General features: G+C 33.9%; 2 protein-coding genes across 4 annotated transcripts in view; both read left to right on the top strand.

Moving 5' to 3' along the window:
* Window positions 1–6,445: 6,445 nt before the first annotated feature.
* On the top strand, window positions 6,446–13,169 carry hprt1l (hypoxanthine phosphoribosyltransferase 1, like). Its single transcript, XM_079414173.1, has 9 exons — window positions 6,446–6,671; window positions 7,818–7,924; window positions 8,215–8,398; window positions 9,085–9,150; window positions 10,505–10,522; window positions 10,655–10,737; window positions 10,914–10,960; window positions 12,346–12,422; window positions 12,540–13,169. Exons 1-9 carry the CDS (start codon window positions 6,654–6,656, stop codon window positions 12,585–12,587), a joined length of 648 nt encoding a protein of 215 aa, XP_079270299.1. The 5' UTR covers window positions 6,446–6,653; the 3' UTR covers window positions 12,588–13,169.
* A 758-nt stretch (window positions 13,170–13,927) lies between these two features.
* wwox (WW domain containing oxidoreductase) overlaps window positions 13,928–18,197 on the top strand; it is a 217,259-nt gene continuing 212,989 nt past the window's right edge. For all 3 annotated transcript variants that reach the window (XM_079414110.1, XM_079414111.1, XM_079414112.1), the window contains exons 1-4: window positions 13,928–14,165; window positions 14,616–14,680; window positions 14,883–14,940; window positions 16,105–16,274. In XM_079414110.1, coding sequence (XP_079270236.1) covers window positions 14,059–14,165; window positions 14,616–14,680; window positions 14,883–14,940; window positions 16,105–16,274 — 400 coding nt within the window. In that variant the 5' untranslated portion in view covers window positions 13,928–14,058. The remainder of the gene's footprint in view (window positions 14,166–14,615; window positions 14,681–14,882; window positions 14,941–16,104; window positions 16,275–18,197) is intronic.

Below are 18,197 nucleotides of genomic sequence, written 5' to 3'. Positions count from 1 at the left end.
AGGTTTGTTATATTTAATTTTATTTAAATGATCAAGAGGTCCAACTTGTAGACATGAATTCCTATCAGGGATGTGAAAATGTGCAAAATTGCCGTTGAGATATGTGAACAGATTGTATTATCATCCACCAGAGCGTCTACAATGTGTTTGTTTATGTGCTCCGCAGAAAGACATGGAGCACATTTGTACTATATAAGATGCAGCTATGTTCTTTATTTTGAATTATATGTGGTTCATGGTGATTATTCAAATAAGCACAAGCTTGGGAAGAGGATTTGTTGTGGTGGTGCATGCAAGGGATAGTTCACCCAAATATGAAAATCAATATTTACTCATCTCTATGCCATTCCAAACTGGTATGACCTTCTTTCATCTGTGGTGCTCAAAAAACATCAATTGAGGGTATTTTGCTTCACGAGGAATGCAGGAATGAGATTTGAGAGCCGTCGTGGAAATTTTTGGTCTGTTGCTCGCACACGGCGTCTGGAATAGTGTGCACTTTATGAGTTTGACAGGTTTAGGTCTTTGAATGTTTGTGTTGTAAAGAAAAGAGCAGGGAAAACATTCTTCAGAATTGTGCCTTTTGTGTTTCACAGAAGAAAGGCGGTCATGCAAATTCTGAATGGAATGACAGGAGTGTCAGAAAAATGATATTTATTGCTGATGTGAACTGTAACAACTATGAGGGTGTTTTTTGGGCAGCTTAAAATGGAAGTTAGGTCCATATTTCCTTGAGGGTTTAAGAAGGGATTGGTTTGTACCACCCCCCCCCCCCCCCCCCCCCCCCAAAAAAAAGTTCTGGTCTACGATCAGATAGACTCGAGAAAATCAGATAAAATCCCAAGTTTTAAAACAAGTTATGATGACGAGACTGCTTCATAACATCGCTGCACGACAATCTCATCATACAAGTTTTAAAAATGATCTTCCCATTAGTCATGTGTCCTAACTGGAAGATTTCTCTACAACTAATCATCAGAATGTAGGAGTAGTGTACGCTGGTAAATTAACTTGTACAGGGTTTGATATTGACAGAATGCTGCTACATTTTGTCATAACTGATACTAATTGGTTGTTTACATCAGCCTTGATTTTTTTAAAACATGGTTTGAGCTGTTAATTATTTGTTATAATGACATTTCGAAGTGTTTTTCGAAAGTCATTGTCACACCCTCACTGAGGAGATCTTTTTCTTGTAGGACGATATTTTATCACATTTTTTTGACATTTTACTTGTTCATAGACACATGCAGTCTTTTAAGAAGCTTTTTTAAAGACTTAACATCAATGTTCTCTATTCTAAGAAGCAGCTTTTGCATTGACAATATTCTCATGCAAACATAATGTGAGGTAGTTCTATTTAAAATCTTCATACACGTCTTTGCTTTGAGAAGTCAGTTATTTTTACATCATACTTACCTTTTCTTGCCTTCATATTCTTTTTTCTTTTTTTTTATGCTTTATGTAAAATTTGCATAATTACTATTGTAAATAGTAGGTCGGCTGTTTTAAGTGTGCTGTTCCTTTGTGAGGTAGCAGTTAAAAGCGTGCTCTCTTTGTAGTAAAACATAATATCTCACCTGCAGGTGAGGCATACATACAGTATTTTTGTAAGACTGAATTTCGAAATGTACTATGTACATTTTAAACATTTTAAAAGTGAATTGTCCCTTCTGCAGTACTGTACTTCATATGTCAATATTCAGAGCGGTGGAATGATGGGTTTTGTCCCCATCACTGTGTTACAAAATGGAGATTGTTATTTGTTTGGTATATAAGTGAAATTCAAATATTGTCGATTTCTAAACAATTAAAAAAAGACTGGTTTTGGGTGTGGGTGAATCTCACACAGACTCATTTATAGCCATATTTCACCCCAAAATACATACATGAATTTAATAAACGTTTCAGATCTCTGTAGCCTGTTAAATCTAACAATAAATCTCGTTATTGTTAGTGTAAGATGAAGAAGTACAATTTTACACACATTGGTACTATTTGTTTTACGGAATTGAACTGACGCTTGCTAAAAAAGTTTTTTTTTTTTTGCTTCCCTTTTTAAATTATATATATGAAAAGTTTTTTTTTTTTTTGATTTTGGGGTGAAATATGACCTGGATATTTCTTTGTGAGATATATAGGCTAATGTTCTGGAACCTGGGTTCCATGCAAAGCCATAAAAAACAAAAAAAACTCAAACTCTGGAATCAGAGTGGAAGAATGTGTGTTTTAACTCGTGGTGTAGGACATATAGATTCACACTACATCTAACCTAAGGACCAATTAAGAAGAAAACTATTTTCTCAAGTCAAGGCAGTATAAACAATGTCTTTTGATTAAATAATCATTCGTCCATTCTTGTGTTGTTTGGTACTGATGCTCCAGCTTACGTCAAAATCACACTGTATGTATTATGAACAAAAATATATTTCTGCACAAATCCATCAACATTTTTTCTCAACATATTGTGCTTTTTGATTGAAAGTACTTTGTGCCTTTGCAAGCCTTTCCTCTTATTTCTAAAGGACCTTTGTATATAATGAAATACTGGGATTACTAGTTCTTAATCCTGAAGTAAAAGACTACAGTGTTTTTTTTGTTTTGTCTGGTCAGATTGTCATTAACCAGTCTGTCGGTGTAGTCTTCAAATACATCTGAACATTTATATCATGACACTGCTATGCAGCCTCAACTCACTTATTTTTTTCTTTATTTCATATGTCGTCATTCTCATCCACTGGTGGTTATTGCCTCTTGAAATTTGTAAGATCAAGGTGTAAGGAAGTTTATTGATCTCAGTGATAACTGATTTTGTTTGGCCAGCAGGTGTTGGAAGAATTTTTGTTAGTAAATGTTAAATAAAAAAAAAGGTTTGAAGAGTGCTTAACCCAATCACCAGCAGTTATTTGTGCTTTTATTTTATGTGAAAGGTGTATTTTAAATGCACTCTTTTTTACACATTTTTGAATTTTGTTTGCTTTTGTTTGATGTGATTAACGTCCAATGCTTTTGAAGTTGTCACATGACCGTGGTTCTCAACCCTCCTTTAAACTAGCGTCAGTAGATTAAAATAATTATTTAATTATTTCAGATTTTTCAAGAACTGTATGTACTAACAAGTTATAAAAGGGATACATTTATAATTGGTCTTAGCCCGGGACACACAGGACCAAATTTCTACACTGCGATTGGGAGTTCAAGTGCTGTGAAAAATAGGGATATGAATTTTAATTTTAATTTACGTTTATTATAACTTGTTTTAAATAAATGGTCTATGAGCTCATTTGGAAGTTTGCTGTCGCCTCCTGGTGGCCCCTGGTTGAGAACCACTGTTCTAGGGATAACCGTTCACTCATGAGTGTGTAAGAATGACATTCAGTATCGTGAAGAAACGTGAACTAATGACATTTGACGTAAATAAACGTATTTTGCTTTAATCAGTACATTTGTATACTCCTGCAGTTATATTTCTGTAAGATGTGCTGCTATATGAATAAAGATAGATATGAAGTTCTGTCCCCTGTGTCTTGTATATTTTATTTAGTCTCTCACTCACACACGTAGTTATTAACATGAAGTTCATTAAACATTGTATTGTGACTTATGAAAAGCTAATAATCTCTCTCTCTCTATATATATATATGTATGTGTGTACAAAATTATTTATGAACATGGCTATATATTGTTAAACAATATTTTCTTTATTACTTTTTTTAGGCGTTTTATTTTCGTGTGCGTGTATAAATGTGTGCATATACTATGTGTGTACCTGTATGTGTATGTGTGTATATATACTGCTGTCAAAGGATTAATCGCATCCAAAATAAGTTTGTTTACATATGTGTGTGGATATTGTGTACATTATGCATATATAAAGACAAACACGTGCCTGTATATGTTTAAGAAAAATTTTGTTTATATATTAAATATATTTATATATAAAATATAAGAATATAAATGTAAATATGTTCAAATTATATACTGTATGTGTGTGTATTTATATACACAGTGGTGTGAAAAAGTGTTGGCCCCCTTCCTGTTTTTTTATTTTTTTGCATGTTTGTCACACTTTAATGTTTCAGATCCTCAAACAAATTTAAATATTAATCAAAGATAACACAAGTAAACACAACATGCAGTTTTTAAATGAAGGGGTTTTTTTTATGAAGGGAAAACAAAATCCAAACCCACATGGCCCCCAATGGCCTGCATGGCAGAGTTCCAAGACGAAAACCGCTGCGGAGCAAAAAGAACATAAAGGCTCGTCTCAGTTTAGCCAGAAAACATCTTGATGATCCCCAAGACTTTTGGGAAAATACTCTGTGGACTGACGAGACAAAAGTTGAACTTTTTGGAAGGTGTGTGTCCCATTACATCTGGCGCAAAAGTAACACAGCATTTCAGAAAAAGAACATCATACCAACAGTAAAATATGGAGGTGGTAGTGTGATGGTCTGGGGCTGTTTTGCTGCTTCAGGACCTGGAAGACTTGCTGTGATAAATGAACCATGAATTCAGCTGTCTACCAAAAAATCCTGAAGGACAATGTCCGGCCATCTGTTCGTGACCTCAAGCTGAAGCGAACTTGGGTTCTGCAGCAGGACAATGATCCAAAACACACCAGCAAATCCACCTCTGAATGGCTGAAGAAAAACAAACTGAAGACTTTGGAGTGGCCTAGTCAAAGTCCTAACCTGAATCCTATTGAGATGCTGTGGCATGACCTTAAAAAGGCGGTTCATGCTCGAAAACCCTCCAATGTGGCTGAATTACAACAATTCTTCCAAGATGAGTGGACCAAACTCCTCCACAGCGCTGTAACAGACTCATTGTAAGTTATCGCAAACGCTTGATTGCAGTTGTTGCTGCTAAGGGTGGCCCAACCCATATTGCATATTGTGTTTACTTGTGTTATCTTTGATTAATATTTAAATTTGTTTAATGATCTGAAACATTAAAGTGTGACAAACATGCAAAAAAATCAGGAAGGGGGCCAACAGTTTTTCACACCACTGTACATAAATGTACACAGTACACATACATAAACAAGTATTTGATACAATTTTGTATCAAAATTGTACTAGGGACTACAATTTTAGGGACTACAATTTTGTCCCTAGTGTCCTTAGACAGCTCTTTGGTCTTGCCCATAGTGGAGAGGTTGGGGTTTGATTGATTGAGTGTGTGAACAGGTGTCTTTTATACAGGTAACGAGTTCAAACAGGTGCAATTAATACAGGTAATGAGTGGAGGATAGGAGGGCTTCTTAAAGACAAACTAACAGGTCTGTGAGGGCCAGAATTCTTGCTGGTTGGTCGGTCATTAAATACTTATTTCATGCAATAAAATGGAAATTAATTATTCAAAAATCATACAATGTGATATTTTTAAATATTCTGTCTCTCACAGTTGAGGTGTACCTACGATGAAAATTACAGATCTCTCCATTCTTTGTAAGTGGGAAAACTTGAAAAATCGGCAGTGTATCAAATACTTATTTGCCCCACTGTATACACTATTGGCAAAAGTATTGGCACCCCCTTCTAATGAACATGTTTGACTACTTTAGTAATTTCTATGAGTACAAATCTTAATGTTTAAGCATATAATGATATTCTAGGGAATTGTGTGTTTCTAATTTTATAGCAACAGTTTGGACAGAACCCTTTTCTATTCTAACATGACAGTGCCTCTGTGTATAAGACACGGTTCAGAAAGACATGATTGATTGAGTCGGTGTGGAAGAACTTGACTGGTCTGCAGAAAGACAAGTCCTGATCCCAGCTGAACACCTCTGGTGTGACTTTATATGCAGACCTTGAGCCTAAAACTCATCACCAAACACAAATGACTTGTACATAAGGGTGCTGTCATTTTAGACACGTCCAAAACTGTTGCAACAGAGATGGAAATACAATTTTTAAATACATGAATTATGTTTCCATCTTTGTTGCCACAGTGTTGGAAGTGCATTTTTCTGTTCATTAGAAGGGGGTGTCAACACTTTTGTCCTTATAGTGTCTATACAAGTCATTGGTGTTAGGTGATGAGTTTTTGGCTCAAGGTTCTAATTTGTTACACTGTTTATTAAGTTATGTTTTCTTTTATTATTTTAATATTGTTATTGTTGTCTTCCATGTTTTGGCAATATTGTATTATTATTATTTTACAGTCAGGCCAATAAAGCAATTTTAAATTGGACAGATAGATAGATTTTTTTAAAACTGTAATTTCCTGATTATATATTAATTTGGAATCAGTGACGGACTAGTTTGTAAGTATATTCTACACAAGTGTGTGTATCTTATACCGTTCACACAAGAAACAGGTCGGTGAATGCATTCTGGTAGGTGTCCATTTTTAAAGAAATATAAATATATATATATTTGGCAGTGAGACAGACTCTTTGATATGCCCTGCCTGTCGTCTTCACAGCGTTATCATCGCGCGTCACGAGCGCGTCCAGTGCTGGGACAGAGGCACAGGTTGCTGAGGGTCAATCAGATTATTGGGTAAAATGGATTGTGACGTCAGGGTTTAGGAAGCGTCGCGTTGACTTCATGCAAAGCAGACGAGCGCTTTCCCCGGACGCTCTCCTCCAGCAGACAGACGCCAGCATGAGTCCGACACCGACCTGAAGGACACACCGCAGAATGGCCGCGTATCTGGAGGTAAGAGACCGTGCTGCTGCTGCTTTATGAGGTGTGCTTCGGCACTGCGCGTGTCCATAAACTTCTAAATAATTCATATTCCTCATTAGGGTTATTTTTCAGAAACCAGTCATTATTTGCTCACTCTTGACACAAAAGAGGAAGTTTTGCTTTCTACCATAAAATGAAAACAAATGGTGACTACAGCTGTCAAGCTTCAAAAAATGACGGCCAATAAACTGAGTATAAATGTAAACCACAATATATTGTAATGCTGCTCTCTGAATTATAATTGCATATTGACTTGGAAACAGCGCACCCCGTCAAATCATAATTTAGACTGAGAATGTCCAACAAGCACCGCCACGTGAAGGCAATTTCAGTTCCCTAAAACCATGTTTGTGTGGATATTAGTGACATTTTTAGGTGTGTGAGGAAATCTTGCGCCCTCGTGCGAAACACAGATCTCGGATATAAATCTGGCCTGAAAAAATAAATAGAGTATATCAGTGTTCATATTTTGTTGGGAAGAAAAAAAAATACATTATGATGTAAACATTTTTTATGTCGACTATTACTAATGACTGGATTTTACCACCGAAAATCGCAGCATAAAATTAAGCATTAATATCAAAAACTTTTTGTTGCCAAAAAAATATTTGCAACATGGGAATTAAATTAAAAATTCATATTCTTAACAGAAAGTAGGCTAAATTATGACTTTAATGACTGTATTTCACCTGTGAAAATGTGAATTAACATTAAATATGACTGCACCTTAACCCTTTGAAGCAAAAAAAAAAAATGTGTGCAACGTGAGTGAATAGCTCAAATATTCATATTTCACCTAACTGTCCACTTTAATGATCATCATCAGAAATGGTTTTATGCTCCATACGGTAACACTCATAATACACTATTTTCACGGCACAAATAGCTTCATACATGCACACATGCTCTCAGAAACCTTTACATTGAAAAAGAATGTAGGATTTAATCTGAAACGTGTTTTACTCAAATTGCTAGTAAATTTCACGTAGCCTATAATTATACAAAGAAACGGTAAGTAACATTGATATGAAACTAGAATGTGAAACTTCGAAATAAAAAAACTGAAATAGTATTTTCTTGTAAAGCATGTTTTAATAGATTTTTGTTGTTTTTTAGATAGCTGATGACAGCAAAGGGCACGAACTGAGTCTTTTCTGTGTGCCGAAACACTACGAGGAGGATTTGGACAGTGTCATAATACCCAATGGCCTCATTAAGGACAGGTATGTTTCACTGATGAGCACAGACGGGGATATTGCATTTCTGCCTGAATGCATCTGGTCTCTGCGGTCAGATTTTGTGAAGTGAAACAGTTGTGTTATTGCTGTGGCCGTGGAATGCCCTCGATGGGAAAAGGGCCCTGTGTTCCCCCGGTAGATTAGTTAATGATGTTAGCATGTGATTTGAATTCGGCTTTCCCATTTATTTGTTTAACAAATTTTCCCAGGAATCTCTTGACTGACATTTTTGGCCAGCTTTAATGAAAGCGTTTCATTTCTGATTTTCTCTGCAGGACTGAAAGGTTGGCCAGAGATATCGTTCGGGACATGGGCGGGCATCATATCGTGGCCCTTTGCGTTCTGAAAGGTGGTTTTAAGTTCTTTGCGGACCTGATGGATTACATCAAGACGTTGAATCAAAACAGCGATAAGTCTGTGCCACTGACTGTGGATTTCATTAGGCTAAAGAGCTACTCGGTGAGTGCCAGCTTTACTGCTCTCTTCCAGGCACTGAGCCTTTTACATTCATCCTTAACACGGACCAATGAATCATTTCAGATCTACATGTCCAAACATGAGTTCCAAAGCATTCAGCAATCAGCTTGTATAGAAAAATAACTTGAGTACCTTTGCTTTATCTAAAGTTAGCCTAATCCTTAAACTTGCGATACTAGTGACAGATCTTTGCTTCCGTCATGTAATTTACTGTATATCCAACTGAAACATCCCTCAAAAATGCATGCAGCTTGCAGTCAATCAAAGAACCAGCAGAATTTACATGTCGACTTCAAAAACAGCTCTAATATAATGACATAAAATTAATATCTTTTATATGCCTAAATTCCTAGTAGCATTTAAAATGATTGATTTGAGTTTTTTTTTGTTGACAAATTATGTAGAATCTTATTAGCATTTGTCTTATTAGCATTTGTCTTATTAGCATTTGTCAATGTTTATTATTTGATTACTATAAATCCAATCATTGGTACTGGCCAGAGTTTAGCGCTGTATCCATAGTATAACTGAGTTTATCCACCTGGAAAAGGTCATAATGATTATTGAGATGACTTCAAGCTCAAACTGAACGTATGTCACGACAGTGATTCTGTCACAGTGGCTTTGAACGTATTTCCTTTTCTCTCTCTGATCTGATTTCTCCTCAGAATGATCAGTCGACAAACTTCGTGAAGGTTATCGGTGGAGATGAATTATCTGCCCTTGCTGGCAAAGTGAGTTTCAACTTTTGAACTTTTGTTTTGTTTTCTATTTCTACTTTGTTCAAAAGTTAGGGGCTAAGATTTTTTATCTAATGCTCATTGGGGCTGCATTTATTTGATCAAATACGGTAGAAACAGCAATATTGTAAAATGTATGTATTTTAAAATGCAATTTATTGCTGTAATGAAAAGTTTAATTTTCAGCATCATTACTCCAGTCTTCAGTGTCACATGATCCTTCAGAAATTATTCTAATATACTGATTTGATACTTAAGAAACAAGCCAAACACATGCTGCTTCATATGTTTGTGAACACCGATACTACTTATTTTACAGGATTCTTTGATGAATAGAAAGTATAAATAACAGGAATATATATATATATATATATATATATATATATATATATATATATATATATATATATACATACAGTTGTGCTCACAAGTTTGCATACTCCTTGCAGAATATGTAAATATGTTAATTTGAACAAAATAAGAGCTCATTGCATGCTATTTTTTATTTAGGACTGTCCTGAATAAGCTATTTTCACATTACAGATGTTTATATATATATATACTCCAAAATAAAAAAATAACTGAATTTATAAGTTCAACTCCTGCTGAAAAATCCCCCAGCTCCAGCACATTATTTGGTTTTGTAGCATCTTCTGCATATTTGAACCTTTTCCAACAATGACTGTATGATTTTGAGATCCATCTTTTCACACTGAGGACAACTGAGAGACTCGTATGCAACTATTACAGAAGGTTCAAACGCTCACTGATGCTCCAGAAGGAAAAAACATGCATTAAGAGCCGGGGCGTGAAAACTTTTGAACAGAATGGAGATGTGTACATTTTTCTTATTTTGCCTAAATATCATATCATTTTTTCATTTAGTACTGCCCTTCAGAGGCTACAGAAGATAGTTGCATGTTTCTCAGAAGACAAAATAAGTAAAAAAATTAAAATTGACCCTAATCTTCAAATTCAAAAAGTTTTCACCCCCTGGCTCTTAACGCAGGACTCATGGGGTCATTTTTATTAATTCAGTTATTTTTTATTGTGGAGTACATATAAACATCTGTTGTGTGAAATAGCTTATTCAGGACAGTACAAAAAAAAATGCAATTTTCATGAGCTCTCTTATTTTGTTAAAATTATTAACATATTTGCATATTCTGCAAGGGGTGTGTAAACTTGAGCACAACTGTGTACACACACACACACACACACACACACACACACATATATATATATATATATATATATATATATATATATATATATATATATAACAAAAAAATCTGTGTGTATATAATAAAATGTTTTTAAAATAATTGGTCTCTTTCTTTCCTTACAGAATGTGCTCATAGTAGAGGTGAGGCTACATTTTTGATGCAATGTATTTTATTGCATTTGTGTTCACATCAACATGTGTGAAATATATGTTGTGTACTGTGGAATGAAATACAGATGATATAAGCAAATCAATTCTCTTTTTGTGCCTAAGGATATTGTAGAGACGGGAAAAACTATGGAAACGCTGCTCAAACTATTAAATGAATGTCATCCTAAAGTGGTGAAAGTTGTCAGGTAAGGCAGAAACATCTCAGGAAAGAGCAGTCATTCTCTAATCAAAGCAGTGTTAGAGATATGAGAGATGTTTATTAATGGTTAAATAGCCTTTTATTAGTGTTTAAAATAAGACACTTGTTTAGTTCATTCATTTTAATACATCTCATTTGTAATTCAGTGTCCTGTAATTTCAGTTTACTTGTGAAAAGGACACCCAGGAGCTCAGGATACCGTCCAGACTGTGAGTTCCTTTGGATTTCATTGGATTTTATTGGATATTATGAACATTTTGTGCCTAATCTGCATCACTTAGAGAAATCAAACACCCTGCATTGATGTAATTATTCAGACACACGCTCATCTGTCTGTGTTCAGAGTAGTTACGCAATGCTTTTAGACAGAAAGCTGATCAGTTCTTTATATCATCCCTCCATCTCTCCTCCAAGCACAAATGTTACTCTTTCGCTCTTGACTTCCTCTCTAAAGCAGAGCGCGCAGCTGCAAATAATGATGCAACCAGACATGTTCAAAGGCAGATTCATCGCATTGTAACATTTTTAATAATTAATTTAATTTATATGTCGCTATGCTAAAAATTAGCAAAATATAAATTAAATCCATCATAATTATATATATATATATATATATATATATATATATATATATTATATAATTAGTTATTAAACAACAACAACAAACCAATGTGCTTAATTATCATGAAAACAACACAAAACGAACAAAATATAACTACTTTTTCCATCTCACATGTTTGGGTAAAATATGACTGACATTTCTTTGGATTAGTTCACGTGAAAAACTGATTGGAGATGTTCTCTGATATTTTCAATTAGCTGATTAATTATGTGATTTAATTTTTAACATGATTTTTTTTTGGAATGTGCATAATTGTCATGAAAACACAACTTAATTATAACATTGAATAATGTATTATATTATTTATTTTTTGTGCTTAATTATCGTGTGTGTGTATATATATATATATGTGTATGTGTATATATATATATATATATATATATATGTATGTGTATATATATATATATATATGTATGTATGTGTATATATATATATATATATATATATATATATATATATATATATATATATATATATATGTATGTGTGTATATATATATATATATATATATGTGTATGTATGTGTATATATATATATACACACACACACACACACACACATACATGCATATAAAATGTAAACAGTTTGAGCTTTCTTCATGCAAAAAAGAAAAAAAAATGAATGTTAGGAAATGTAAACTGATATTTCCTTCTGACACACTGCAGAAAAAGATAGAAATAACTGACTTAAAACCATTTTTGAGCTGCTGAAGATACTTGTTCTAATCATTTTGGCCACTGCTGTATATATTCCATGCAAGTCTTTCATGAGACTCAACTGAATTAGTTCATGCAAGCAGAAATTATATTTCAAATGATTATAATTAATATTATATAATAATTATTTGTATGCACATGTTTTGGAACGTGCTTAATTGTAATGAAAACAGTGCATAACTTGGCTTTATTACATTTTATTCCTCTTCTATGTGTTTATTTAAATGTCTTGCATTTTTATTTTTTTTTATTTTAGATATTGGATTTGAAGTTCCTGACAAGTTCCTAGTGGGATATGCTTTAGACTACAATGAATATTTCAGGGATTTGAGTGTAAGTGCATGTCCTGTTCTGATTTTACTGGTGTATATTGGGCCAGTTTTGTATATTATTTGTTTGTCTGATCAGAATGATGTATTTACACCTTGCTGTTTTCTTGATATCTTTCAGCATATCTGTATTTTAAGTGACCGAGCGAAAGAGAAATATAAAGTATGATATGACACCCAAGTGCTGAACGCATGAAGACAAAGATCACTGTGAACTTTTTTTGTTTTGCTGTTGTAAAATTATTTTTCTACATGCCATCTGAAATGAATAATGAACTCCTGAAACATGGATTGCTAAAGATAAATGATCACGCTTACAGTGTTGCAGTGAGGGATGAATGAGAGTGAAAATGTCCTGTGTTATAATTAATAATCTAATTTTAATTGTCATTACTGGTGAAGATTTGTTTTGATTGTTTGACCTGAGGCCTTAGATTAATTGGCTTGGCTAATACAAGTTTGGATTTAGAGCTCAGAGATTGCAAAGTTAATCACTGTTAGCTAGTTATTGTTATTTATTATATATTTTGACTCCAGATTATATCCACACACCGAATGTCATGAAGGCTTTGGTATTGAAATGGAGGTTTTTGATCACCACAATTAAATTATACTGACAATGTCATTAATTTTGTCCTGGTTGTTTTCTCTGCATGTAAATGTAAGTCATATTTACCTGTTTACTGACACCAAAGCTCTTGAGAAGCTGTTATGAAAGAGAAATAAGTTACTTAAAACAAATTAAGCAGCATGTAATGGTTTATGCATTTGTTTTTTTTTGGGGGGGGGGGCATACCAAAATCTATTGAAACATTGCTATGGCCATCATAGAGCAAAGACACCTCAAATACGAACTAAATATCATGTAGTTTCAGAGTTTTAATATTTATGTGTCTCCTACTTAATGTAAATAAGCTTTAACTAACCATAAAGGAGCAACTCGAAGGCTTGTTTAACTCTTTCAAATAAATATCATTACCGCTTTTGTCTTAGAAACATTAAATTGACTAATTAACGATTCATACCTGTCATAATCAAGGAAATTTCTATAAAAGAATGAAGAAAACCCCTCGTGTAATCGCAGAAGACGGTGGTTGGTCAATCCTGAGCTTCGATGAATAAAGTAACAGGTACCACGTGACCGTTGGCACAAAAACCAAAATCTATGGAAAGACTATAACGTTACATGTCTAAAAAGCCACAACTGTTGAGAGGATTTTAGCAGAGGAGAATAATCTTTACTGTATGTCTTTAAAGTTTATTTTTTTAAACAAAAGTGTATATGTTACGAAAAAATATATAGAAAGCGGCAAAATATATTCGCTTATTTTTTTTTTTTTTTAGAGATGAATAATAAAAATACGAGAAATATGAGCTGCTGACACAACTCAAAAAACTTTAATACATGTTACAAGCTTAAAAATAGAAAAGTTTTAATTCGGACTCGTCGCAGCTGACCAATCAGGCGCGTTCAGGCCGCTAAGCCCCGCCCATTTAAGAACGCCATTCGCTTTTCTCGTTCCGACGCTGCGTGACGTCACGCTATGATTGCGGAAGTGGTCCAGCAGGATTATAGCAACGAGAATTTGCTGTCAGATAAATTTGACTGAGTTATTGTATTTGATAATAGCGAGTCCGCGATGGCAGCTCTTAAATACGCCGGAATGGATGACACAGACAGTGAAGACGAGCTTCCTCCCGGCTGGGAAGAGAGATCCACTAAAGACGGATGGGTTTATTATGCCAAGTGAGTGTTTAACACACACAACACACACACACACACATACACTCACACACACAAACATACACTCACACACACAAACATACACTCACACAAACACACACACACACACACACACACACACACACACACACACACACACACACTCACTCACACACACACTCACACATATACATACACACACTCACACACACACACACACACACACACACACACACACACACACACACTCTCTCTCTCACACACACACACACACACACACACACACACACACATATACACACACATATACACACACACACACATATACACACACACACACACACACATATATCTGAGATAAACATGTGTGTTTACACTTTTCATTTGCTCTATTAATACAAGAAAGAGCAGTGTATAGCAACCCGAGAGTATTTCTGATGTGATTAATAGAATGATTGACACAATTAATTTCAGCCATGAGGAAATGAAGACTCAGTGGGAGCATCCTAAAACTGGGAAGAAGAAACGCTGTGCTGGAGGTAACTTACAGTGATCATTAATAATGATCCTTTCACTGTGATATTCATTTTTCACTCACCACACTTATATTGAACTCAATATGATCACGAAACATGAGCTTTGTGAAGAGATTGACCTGTTTTGTTATGCAGTGGTGAAGAATAAGTAAATTGCATAATGTATTTTTGTTTAATTTGATTGATTGATTGATTGATTTCTTAGATTTGCCATATGGATGGGAGCAGGAGACCGATGATAAAGGCCAAATCTTCTATGTTGAGTGAGTTCAGTGAAAATTATTTTCTCATTATAATGTCACTTTATGGACTGCGTTTGAAGGAAGTATATTCTGCTGCAATCAATTATAACATATTATAGTTTCCCTCAAGTCATAATTTGAGCTTTGAGTATATGTCTCCTAACTTTAAAGGCTAATTAATAATAAATTAATCTTAATACATTTGACAAAATAAAGTTTTAGCACAGTAAATATTTGCATTATTTTATTCTTGGAAAATTGAAGATAAATGCAACAATATTACAATTATAAATACAGTGCTAAATTAATTAACAAGCAAATAAAATAAATTGTTTCAAAACTGACTTTTTGTTATATTATATTATAGTAATACAATATATTATACAGTAGGCTATGTAGTATTTTGTCTGGAAAAAGGATAGAATCATAAATTATGAGCAAAGTGAAATCATTAATAATATATGGATAGATGAAATCGTTAAAAATATGCTAATTCAGTGGTCCACCTATTTAATAATAATAATAATAAGTTAATAGAAAACTTTATTTAGATCCATCACACCTTTGCAATTAGAGACGTTCAGGTCACTAAGCCCTGCTCATTTAAAAATGCTGTGTCTGTCTGATCATAATATTGCATAATTATCATTATAGATATATATTAGTGCTGGGCAACGATTAATTGCAATAAATCACATCCAAAATAAAAGCTTATGTAATTTATGTGTGTGTACTGTGTGTATTTATTATTTTTATATAAAGACACAAACATACAGTATACATTTAGAAAATATTTATATTCATATATATATATATATAGGTGATGAGTTTTAGGCTCGAGGTCTGCATATAAAGTCACACCAGAGGTGTTCAGCTGGGATCAGGACTTGTCTTTCTGCAGACCAGTCAAGTTCTTCCACACCGACTCAATCAATCATGTCTGAACCGTGTCTTATACACAGAGACACTGTCACACAATTCCCTAGAATATCATTATATGCTTTAACATTAAGATTTGTACTCATAGAAATGACTAAAGTAGTCAAGCATGTTCATTAGAAGGGGGGTGCCAATACTTTTGGCAGTACAGTGTATATATGTGTGTGTGTGTGTTTTAAAGTGTTCTCTACTGTCCAACTCGTCTGGCTAGTAATGTTTCTCTATTCTCTTCTTTCTTCTCTTCAGCCACATCAACAAGCGCACAACATATTTTGACCCTCGGCAGGCCTTCACTGTTGAGGACCTGCAGGTGAAACCCAAACGCTACGACGGGAACACCACGGCTCTGGAGATCCTGCACGCTCGTGATCTGTCTGACCGAGTAGTGCTGATCACCGGGGCCAACTCTGGCATCGGTGAGTCTCTGATCGATCACAGTCAGCACACCTCACACGCCTGCTGCATTATCACCGGTCTACAGTAGAGACAGGAAGCACCGCAACATGATAATCACTCTCTTTTCACAGTTTTGTGACACAGAGGCAATCTGAGCATAATCAGTTGGTTCAGTGTATTTCACTGTGTGTCCAGCAGGTGGCACTACAGGATTATTTATGTGTCCTCACTGAAACACCAGTCAACATTAGCATTGAAATGATTCGATGTTGATGGCTTAAATGGACCTTAATCTAACATACTTTAGAGTCATTCATAAATGCTTTAGACTGATTTGAAAGATAATCTAAAGAATTATTCAACTCTTACTGATGCACCATTATGATAATGTTTCCTCACATCGGTGGACAAAATACAGACTTTCACCCCAAGTTCAGCCCAACAGAAGCACGTATTTGAGCCAGTGTTTCATTGGCGCATCTGAAATTGTGTCACTGTTGCTGATTCTGCAGGGTTTTATATGTAGCGTACACTACCGTTAAAAAAATTTGGGGTCTGTAAGATTTTAATTTTAATTATGTATTTAATTATTTATTTATTCAGCGAGGATGTTAAATTGATCAAAAGTGACCGTGAAGAAAAAATTTATATTTCAAATAAATGTTGTTTTTAGCTTTCTGTTGATCAAAAATACAACTGTTTTCAACATTAATAATAATCAGAAATGTTTTTTGAGCTGCAAATCAGCATATTAGTATGTGTCATGGAAATAAATGACATTTTAATAATATATTCACATAGAAAACGGCTATTTTAAATAATCAAAATCAGTATTTTGGTATTATTTATACACTTATAGTATGTATTAACATTTAAAATTTTATTTTTAATGTTAGATTTTGTCATTTGTTTTTTAAATGAGTTTTTGTTGTTTTTTGCAGTTCTATTTAGTTTTATTTCTTTTAGTCTTAGTAATTTTAATATTTAATCTCAACTTATTTTAATTAGCTGCAAAGGCACCATTTCTTTTGAATTTGTTTCATCTAATTTTTAACAGTTTTATGTTAATTTAACAATTACAATATTGAGTAATGAATGAGTAATGAATAATATTTCACCATGTTTTTGTTTTACTGTATTTTTTGATCAAATAAATGCAGGCTGGCTAAGTATAATAGACGTTTTTTATTTAGAAAACCTTTTTTTCAGTTTGAGTGTAGCCTTTTGAGCTTCATCTTTCTCTCTTTATCATATTAAAACATGTTCTCCCATAATGGAGAAAATGAGGCAAAGGTGTGCAGGTTCTGTGTCTAAAAGAGAAATGTAATCCAGTGAAAAACAGAGTAGGTAGACAATGTACAAAGAATATGAAAAGGGACAAAGTTATCTACTTTTGAATTTAATTCAAAGCCATTCATATTAACATCTTTGAGTTTTGATATTCAAGTCATTTTAATTTACATCCATCATGTCCAAAAAATGTATGTAATGCTTTTCAGTTTGGCTGCATTGCTAACCCTCACATAAATCTTAACACTTCTTGCTTAAAATTATATATGTGTATATGTGTATATGTGCATGTATGTATATAATATTGAAATATATTGTATAACTATATTATTATATTTAAATAAGTTAATTATTCCAAATACTATATAAGATACAAATCTATAAGGCACAAATTCTGATTAGTTTTGAGGGATTGCAGTGTCACGTGATTGAACACTAGAGGGCAGAGAAGCTCTGTGTGTCGCTCATGAATCATGTTTGCAGGAATCCGGCCAAATTTAAGCATTCCTTCACACAATATGAAAACTAGAAAAATGTTTTATTACATTGCTGAATAGAGTAATATTACATAATCATTATATTGCATGACATTACATAATTTGATTAATATATTACAATAATTTCACATATATTTTAAATGTTAGATGGCAGAA

Source organism: Barbus barbus (genome assembly GCF_936440315.1).
Source record: "Barbus barbus genome assembly, chromosome: 50".
Classification (NCBI taxonomy): domain Eukaryota; kingdom Metazoa; phylum Chordata; class Actinopteri; order Cypriniformes; family Cyprinidae; genus Barbus; species Barbus barbus.
This window is presented reverse-complemented; position numbering and strand designations above follow the sequence as displayed.